The sequence below is a fragment of the Homarus americanus genome, unplaced genomic scaffold (genome assembly GCF_018991925.1).
Source record: "Homarus americanus isolate GMGI-L3 unplaced genomic scaffold, GMGI_Hamer_2.0 scaffold40565, whole genome shotgun sequence".
In the NCBI taxonomy this organism is placed as follows: Eukaryota; Metazoa; Arthropoda; class Malacostraca; order Decapoda; family Nephropidae; genus Homarus; species Homarus americanus.
The window spans coordinates 4,370,885-4,380,283 of record NW_024735503.1 but is presented as its reverse complement, the minus strand read 5'-3'; the positions used below and the strand labels follow the sequence as shown (position 1 = coordinate 4,380,283).

General features: G+C 43.9%; 1 protein-coding gene across 1 annotated transcript; it reads left to right on the top strand.

Annotated features, from left to right (window-relative positions):
- The first annotated feature begins 4,075 nt into the window (after positions 1-4,075).
- On the top strand, positions 4,076-8,771 carry LOC121871150 (nuclear pore complex protein DDB_G0274915-like). Its single transcript, XM_042373293.1, is given in 4 exon segments — positions 4,076-4,838; positions 5,216-5,293; positions 5,296-5,323; positions 5,535-8,771. Coding segments are annotated over 4 exon segments (3,840 nt in total). The 3' UTR covers positions 8,506-8,771.
- The last annotated feature ends 628 nt before the right edge of the window (positions 8,772-9,399 follow it).

Here is a 9,399-nt window from a genome sequence, read left to right as displayed (position 1 = left end):
CTAATAGTGTTCTGTCACCTCTCTGTCTACCTGTCCTCCCGCCTGTCATCTCCTTTACTTCTCAGCTCAATTAGTGTTTCGCGTGTTCTACCTAACCTAACCTAAACTAACCTAAACTAAAGTGGTTAATCTATCAGGTGACATAAGCCTCAGTGTTTTATCTACAGATGGTCTCAATGTTTTTCCCGAATAATTGTATATTTCGTGACAGACAAGACAGACAGACAGACAGACAGAGAGACAGACAGACAGACAGTTAATGTAGGGTTAGTATATGAGAGTTATCCTTTTATAACCGTAACACTGAGCTGTTATAATGACAATATTGATATAGTTTTAAGGACAGATTTTAGTGCGTATGTTTGAAATAACTTTAAGTCTTTCGTATGAGATTAATCATTGCCTTTATTAATGTTACTATATATATATAAATATATATATATATATATATATATATATATATATATATATATATATATATATATATATATTAATTCACTTCTAAATAAAGATTAAAGTGAGTTTGTATTTAGATTGAGGTAATGATAGTTTTAAAAGAACCATAGTTGGGTGTCTTCTTAATTTGCTCTCCAGAAACTCGAATTTTGGTAATTCAGTGGAAGAACATCATTAAGGAGAGAGAGAGAGAGAGAGAGAGAGAGAGAGAGAGAGGAGGGGGGGTCACCCGGTAGAGAATCAAAACATCTGAGTCACACCAACAAACCACGAATATAAAAGTTGAAGTTTATTCATGAAGTCGACCATCTGTGTGTGAGGTTGTGTTGATGTTGGGTTATTATGGACCACAGTACAGTCTCTCCGGATGGTGTAAGGCGGGGTGTTGAACGTCCAGGTAAAAAAAGAAGAAGAAATAATTATAATATCTGGCATTCTGGGAGTTGATTATCTATACCTGTAGGGGTCATGGGAGGTGAAAGTGTATACAGTATAGCCCGGAGGTCAAGCTAGGTCACGGCTTGTCTCCACCACCCTGATCCCCCAGAGTGATTGGCCTTACTTGTCCTTTCTGTCTGTCCTGTCTGTCTGTCTGTCTGTCGTGTGTCAGGAGATGTGACGTGTCAGATAATTGTTAGATAGTGACCTGGATTGCTTCTTATGGGGCCTACTGCTGGTGGTGGGTCTTTACCTGAAGTGTGGTTTTAACAGTTGATTATACTTCTGTTTCTACAATCACTACCACCACTTGTACTACTAATGGTACTGTTTTGAGTTACTCTGGCCTCCAACCTCTCCTTCACCTTTCTCCACCAGTTTATTCCTCCAATCAGAGCACTATCATCATATCTGAGGGTTTGCGACCACAGTCCTCTACTCTAAATGTTCTTGGGATGTTTTTACCAATACTCCAAGGTTTTGTATCTCTCTGGGGACTCGGTTTTTAATCTAATTCGTCCATCCCAGTCTCTGCCTTCCCCTGTCCCCCTGACCCCTGCCCCCCCTGGCCCCCCTGGCCCCCCTGACCCTCAACTTTGTCCATTACTATTTCTGTTATTATCACCTCACCCCTAATTATATGACCAAAGTATCTAATTTTTATTTTTCTGTACATTTCAAGTATTTCTCTTGAAGTTGTTGCTTATCTTATTGCTTCTTCATTTGTTTTCCTGTTAGTGTAGCAGACATTATCTCATTCATTAATTCACTGCTCTTTCCAAGATCTGTAAGTTTAATGTAGTTTACCTTATACAAAAAAATCCAAATCAACAAAGCAGATATACAAATTTATTTGGACCTAATTATCACAAACTACTACCTGTACTACTACTATTACCACCTGTATTATTATTATTATTATTATTATTATTATTATTATTATTATTATTATTATTATTATTATTATTATTATTATTATTATTATTAATGCATGATCATTCAAGCGTCGGTTTCTCTCTCTCTCTCTCTCTCTCTCTCTCTCTCTCTCTCTCTCTCTCTCTCTCCAAACACCGTGGGAAGTCGAGTGGAGAAAAACACCCGGGAGGAAATCCCTCAGCCAAAGGGTGACCGGATTAGCTACAATAATCCTACGGTTACTGAGTGAAAAATACCCGTCAGAAATACACTACCTGGCAACACGGAGGTAACCTCAGGCTATAAGAGGGTCTTGCCGGGCTGTAGGATTCTAGACCAGAGTGGTTCGTCCTCCCTGTTACATCACCTGGCTAGCTCCTTAGTGTTCTTTAGTGTTGCACCAAAACAAAGAAGTGGTTACCATGTTATAGGACGTGGCCGGTGTTGTTTATCATCTGGGAGGACGTGTTGAGTGAGTGACGTCACCATGTGGATCAGGTAATATTGATATTGACTCATGTTTATATTGGTTTGTTTTGTTAAGTGTAGTGCTTCCCTCCCTCCCTCCCTCCCTCCTTACCACCTTCTTTCCTCTTTCCTTACCTCCTTCCTCCCTCCCTCTTTACCTTCTTTCTCCCTTCTCTACCTCCATCCTTTCTCCCTTCTCTACTTCCCTCCTTCCCTCACCATCCTCACTATCATCAGCGTTCATTTAATTTTTACAAATCTCTGTTACTCGTGTAATGAAGGTAAGGTAAGAAGTACAAGTAAAGTAAGCATTTATAGTTGTAGGATTGTAAAGTTTGGTAGCGTGGTCGAGTAGTTATTTAACCGATAAAATATATTCCTAAGGGAAATCTTACAAACACCACTTCTAAGTACAGCTATTTATTAGTTAACTGAATGACACGGACACATTAATAAATCTATCCACGTTACTAGACAAAGAATCCTGGACACATACATGAAATGGATACACTTCCCACCGTAAGTAACTCACCCTAGGGATCGCTCTGACAATGACTCACGTGTGACTTGAGGAAGGCCCAGCAGCTGAGGAATGTCTGCAGGTGCTGCTGAAGAGAGTGGTCCCGGCGGGTGCTGGACTCTGTCTCCTGTGGGAGACTTTGCTAGCTGGGGACTCGGTGCTGGGCTGAATGTTCCCTTCCCAACCTTGACTGCTGACGAGTGTGACTCCGTCTGCCTCTTAGGTCTGTCGCTCCCTTGTGTCGGGGAAGGAGCTGTCGGCCCCTTATATTGGCGGTGTCAGGCCGGCAGATGTCGTTACTAATTAACACTATTCTGGGTGTGTCGAGAGAGCTGAGTTTGATCAGGTGCATGGTGCGGGCTGGAGGGTAGTTTCTTGTGTTAAAATGGTCATGACACCGGTTTGACTAATCAGGTGGCGGTGAGAACTCTGTATCATTGTGACCGTGACCTCTGCTGGGTCATATCTTAATCTCACTTTAATTATAAAGGGTGGGTCAACTTACGAGGGTGTACACCTCCGCATCTACTTACTGTTACGTGTTGTTCTTCTCTGAGCTGTGAGCTATGGTCTGGTAAACAATCATTACACAACCCGTTACTCTACAGAACTACAGTACAGTAACGGGCCTATCAGATTTGCTTAGCAGGCCAGCACATGAATACTGAGTGGATTGGTAGCAGATTGTAATGGATTAGTAGTGGATTATAATGGATTAGCAACAGATTGGTAGTGGATTGTAATGGATTGGTAGCGGATTGTAATGGATTGGTAGTCGATTGTAATGTACTGGCAGTAGATTTGTAGCAGATTGTAATGGATTGGAAGCAGATTGGTAGCGGATTGTAATGGATTGGTAGTGAATTGTAATAGATTGGCAGCAGATTGTAATGGATTTGCAAAAGATTGGAAGTGGATTGTATTGAATCGGTAGTAGATTGGTGAAATATTTAATGAACATTTACTAAATACCTCTCGTTCTTCGGGTGAGTGACAGGATGCTTTGTATTATACTCTGCCTATGCTTGTCTCACGTGGTACAAAAATTAAGTAATTTTTTTCTCTCGAAACTGTGTGTGTGTGTGTGTGTGTGTACTCATCTGGTTATACTATTGTTTTCTTATAGAACCAAATCAATGACCGATTATATATTACTACTACTATTATTATTATTAATATTGATGTTATTATTATTATTATTATTATTATTATTATTATAATGTTATTCTACTTTTTTCAATATATTCTTAACGTCGGTTTTCCAGAGTGTGGCTGATGATGGCGGCGCTGACGGCGAAGCAGACATCTGGAAACCGTCTGAAAATGATCTACGATCGAGCTGAAGCCCTGTGCCCCTGTGTGACCCGGAGAGTGTGTCCTAACTACTACGGGTCCTCGGAACTCGATATACAAAATTACGGCAACCTTCCACCCTGTCTCATCTTCTGGAGGGTCCGGTGCTGCGACGACTCAGCTATAGAGGAGATGATGAAAGAGCTGAAGGTGGGCGAGGGACCAGCAGGAGGAGGTGGGGTGTTTGGCGGGGTCATACACCACCTCAACACTGGAACCACTTTTGGTAGTGGAGCAAATTCTGGAAATGAAAACAATGTTGGTTCTGGAAGTGGAGGCACATTTGGAAGTACTACAGGTTTTGGAAGTGGAGGCACCCTTGGGAGTACAACGGGTTCTGGCAGTGGAGGCACCTTTGGAAGTACTACAGGTTCTGGAAGTGGAAGTGGAGGCACCTATGGAAGTACTACAGGTTCTGGAAGTGGAGGCACTTTTGGAAGTACTACAGGTTCTGGAAGTAGCGGCATCTTTGTAAGTACTACAGCTTCTGGAAGTGGAGGTATTTTTGGAAGTACTTCAGGTTCTGGAAGTGGAAGTGGAGGCACCTTTGGAAGTACTACAGGTTCTGGAAGTGGAGGCACCTTTGGAAGTACTACTGGTTCTGGAAGTGGAGGAGGCACCTTTGGTACTACAGGTTCTGGAAGTACGGCATCTTGGAAGTACTACAGGTTCTTTGGAAGTACTTCAGGTTCTGAGTGAAGAGAAGCCAGACAGGTTCAGTGGAGGCAGAATTTTGGGAAGCACTACAGGTTCTGAAGTGGAGGCCCTTTGAAGTACTTCTGAAGTGGAGGTGGAAGTTTAGTGGAGGCACCTTGGAAGTACTACAGGTTCTGAAGTTCTTGGAAGAACTGAAGTACAGGGAAGTGGAAGTGGAGGCACAGGTTCTGGAAGTGGAGGCACCTTGAAGTACTACAGGTGGAGGACAGGTTCTGAAGTGGAGGCATTTGGAAGTACTACAGGTTCTGGAAGGGAGGAAGGTTCGAAAGGTGTGTTCTGGAAGTGGAAGTGGAGGCCCTTGGAAGCACTACAGGGAAGTGGAAGTGGAGGCACCTTGAAGTACTACAGGTTCTGGAAGTGGAGGCAACTTTGGAAGTACTACAGGTTCTGGAAGTAGCGGCATATTTGGAAGCACTACAGGTTCTGGAAGGGAGGTATTTTTGGAAGTACTTCCAGGTTCTGAAGGAAGTGGAGGCACCTTTGAAGTACTACAGGTTCTGGAAGTTCTTACAGGTTCTGGAAGAAGTGGCACCTTTGAAGCACTACAGGTTCTGGAAGTGGAGGCACACTTGGAAGGCACCTACACAGGTTCTGAAGTGAGCACCTTTGGAAGTACTACAGGTTCTGAAGTGAAGGCTTTGGAAGTACTGCAGGTTCTGAAGTGAAGTGGAGGCACCTTTGGAAGTACTACAGGTTCTGGAAGTGAAGGCTCCTTTGGAAGTACTGCAGGTTCTGGAAGTGAGAGTGGAGGTACCTTTGGAAGCACTACGGGTTTTGGAAGTACTATAGGTTCTGGAAGTGGAGGCACCTTTGGAAGTAGTACAGGTTCTGGTAGTGGAAGTGGAGGCAGTTTTGGAAGTACTACGGGTTCTGGAAGTGGAAGTGGAGGCACCTTTGGAAGTACTACAGGTTCTGGAAGTGGAGGCACCTTTGGAAGTACTACAGGTTCTGGAAGTGGAGTCATCTTTGGAAGTACCACAGGTTCTGGAAGTGAAGGCATTTTTGGAAGTAGCATCAGTTCTGGAAGTGGAGGTGTAGGCAGTTTTGGAAGTATCACAGGTTCTGGAAGTGGAAGTGGAGGCATTTTTGGAAGTACCACAGGTTCTGGAAGTGGAAGTGGAGGCATTTTTGGAAGTAGCACCAGTTCTGGAAGTGGAAGTGGAGGCATTTTTGGAAGTACCACAGGTTCTGGAAGTGGAGGCATTTTTGGAAGTAGCATCAGTTCTGGAAGTATAAGTGGTGGCAGTTTTGGAAGTACCACAGGTTCTGGAAGTATAAGTGGTGGCAGTTTTGGAAGTATCACAGGTTCTGGAAGTGGAAGTGGAGGAACATCTACAGATATATTAACACCTTCCATTGATTCAAACATCCAGATTCCTTCTCTTGAACTCGGGTATTTACCACCACTTCCAGCACCTGGGTCCTCGGCCCCTTCATCTACCACGTTTCACTTAGATTATGATTTTTTGCAGCTTCCACGATCCGAGGTCAATTTAGACACACCTGATTCCGATTTACATTCTTCTGAGTCACAACATACATCATCGACACCATCACACCAAGCATCATCTCTTTTATCATCACAACACGTCCTGGAAGAATCATCACAACACGTCTTGGAAGAATCATCACAACACGTCCCTGAGCCATCATACACAGCACCACAACACCCTCAGTCAGAATCTTCACACCATCTCTTAGGCCAGTTTATCTCATCCATGATAAAGGAGGCACAGAAGTTGTCGTCCACCACGCCCTCACCACCCACCTCTTCCTGTAGTGACGAGAACTCCCCACACTGCTCCAAAGCTTCGACTGTGAGTGAGGAAACTGCACAGCAAGCTTTCAATTCTACATCAACCTCCGACCATCCTCTATATTCCACTTCAAGTTGGTTGGCGCCGTACTTCTTTATACCTTCACCCTCGGTCTCTCCACCTCCACATATATCTTCTTCGTCGTTCGTCTCTTCTTCACCGCCGCTACAACTGGCTGTCACCTCTCCAGAACACCAACCAGACCTCTTGTTATCAAAACTTCCCTTCCATTTATTTGAGTCGGCGAACTCCTCTCCTGTTAATTTATCCCTGTATCTCCCAGAAATACAGTCACAGGTGGTTTCTTCGACTGACGATGCACTAATCCTACATGTGTACCAGCAATCGCCAAAGCCAGATAGACCAATGTTTTCTGATGTACCGTTTGCCACGCCACCTGGGACGCCACCCATCCTGGCTAACATCATGCCTCTGTCTCCGTCTGCCGATGACGTTCCTTCCATGCTTGGCCACCTCGCACACCTTTCTCAGCTGCCAATGCAGAGTGAAGGAGACGATAAAAGACACTTTGTTGAGCTTCACTGTGTGCCCGTCACCAAGTGTTCCCGCCCTCACACTGACGATCCTTTGGACACTTGTGTTTACGGGTTTCCACCGGAGTGTGTTGAGGGCAAAGTTCGGTGCCTTGACAACTACGCTGGTCCCGTCAGATTTAATTGTTTCATAAATAATGTGGCATTTATACCAGAACCCGAAGTTGATGTTCCTTCAAAAGCTTCCCTGAGAACAGAGTCTCAGAATTTTGCTCCCGTCCCTCAAACTGGTTCTGACCTACTTACAGTGAAGGACAGCAAGAATACTGCAGCACCAACACATTTACCAGTCACACATCACAACGGCGAATCTAAAACCACTGTAGTCGAAGTGGTTCCATGTACTGTCATCAGAACTTGCAAACGCCGGTACGGATCATTCAGGGCTGATGTGATCAATTACGGATTTTTGCCCTTGTGTCCAGAAGGTCAGGTTCGCTGTCTTGATGATGTACCTTCTATTCGGAGAGGTAGTGAGACAGCCTTCAGTCCTCAAGGAGCTAACTCTCAGTTTCCCAACCAACAGATTCTTGAACATTCGGTGACTGAGAACCTCGACCAACGTACGGTACATGAACATAACATTTCACAACAAACAATCGACGACAGTTCTCGTCACCAGTCAACTTTACAAAATTCTCAAGACCCTGACAGTCAGAGTGGTGAACAGAAAGACAGTCAACTCTCGTATCAGGTTACCAGTCAAGTTGTTAATCTGTCTGAATCCACTTTTGACGCCAATCAACAAGTCAGTGACCAAGATTCGCAGCAGCAGTCAACAGATGAAGGACTTCAACCAAATCTAGTTTTTACTTACGAAAATCAACAAAAAAGTAGCGCCAGTCCTGTCTACAAGACCGGTTCTGACAACTCACAGTCAACACATCCTGACAAGCACAAAAGAACCGAGCCTTCACCCAGCATTTCTGAAGACCAGGGTTCCTCACCATCAAGTTATCACCCACAGGAACAGCAGAAATCCTCCCTGCAACAGCCAGCAGCCTCTACAGAGGATCTCCTCCCTGCAGCAGCCACCATTTCTTCCTTCGCCCATCACCCACACAGACAACCCGGCTTCAGTGGTGTTAATGAGTACCACCAGCACCCGTGGGTGGACTCCCCCCACCACCCTTCACCCCACACACACTTCTCACTCACCAGGCGGCCGGACTCAAGGCTGGGACAAGCGATCAGCGACGACAGTAACAGAAGGAAATTCAAGATAAAAAATCCTCTTGGGTTCCCACTTTCACTTTTGTTTCAATAAGGTTTTATAGAGTAGTTTGTGAGGAAATATTTGGATAATGAAGTCTGTTTCATTTTTCGGATCACCTGAAAATTAGCTCCTGTTTAATTCGCCCTAACGGTAACTTAACCTAACCTAACCCCCAGGTAACATTAAGGTGTTTAATCATCAGGTAAACTAAGCTGGGGCCAATCATCATGTGACCCCATTATACTCAGGGAATGTTTTCATATGGTACTTTGGGACGTACCAAAGTATCGAGTATGATATAAAGATTTGCAGAAATATTATTTTATTATTGACCTATAAATAACAACTTCCTGTTCATATTATTGTGAAATGGAAAATATTTATGAAAAAAAGATATAATTTATATTAAAAGGGTGAGTTTAACGGATAGATCTTTCGAGAGTAATAAGTCGGAAGCTCAGGTCAGAAATAACACTGGGTGGCCTGGTGGTAAGTCTTTTCACTCTCACACACTGGGGTTAACGATCGAGCCTCGCTGATGGAGGTTTAAGATAGTTTCATTTACATAAGTATGGTGAACACCCTTGACCTCTGACAGACCTTTACTAAACAGAAATTCGTTCATGACGTCAGTACTAAGACATACATGAACGTCAAAACAAGATATAAAGACACTGATGAAGGAGACCACTTGGCCGCCATTAATATCAAGCGGTAGAGGCGTCAATTCCTTAACGTTATAATTGATAGACTTCTTGAAAGAGTCCGAGGTAAACGGCTGAGTCTCTATCGCCCTGCCGTTACATAACTTAACTCCTTTCATGAGCTTCAATGTATCATTCACGTGGACTAATGAACGTCTGGATGTGATCATGGGGCGGGGCGGGGAAATGTGTGCACCTGTGACTGCAAGTGTTGTGGCCGAGTGGATGTAGCACTCGTCTT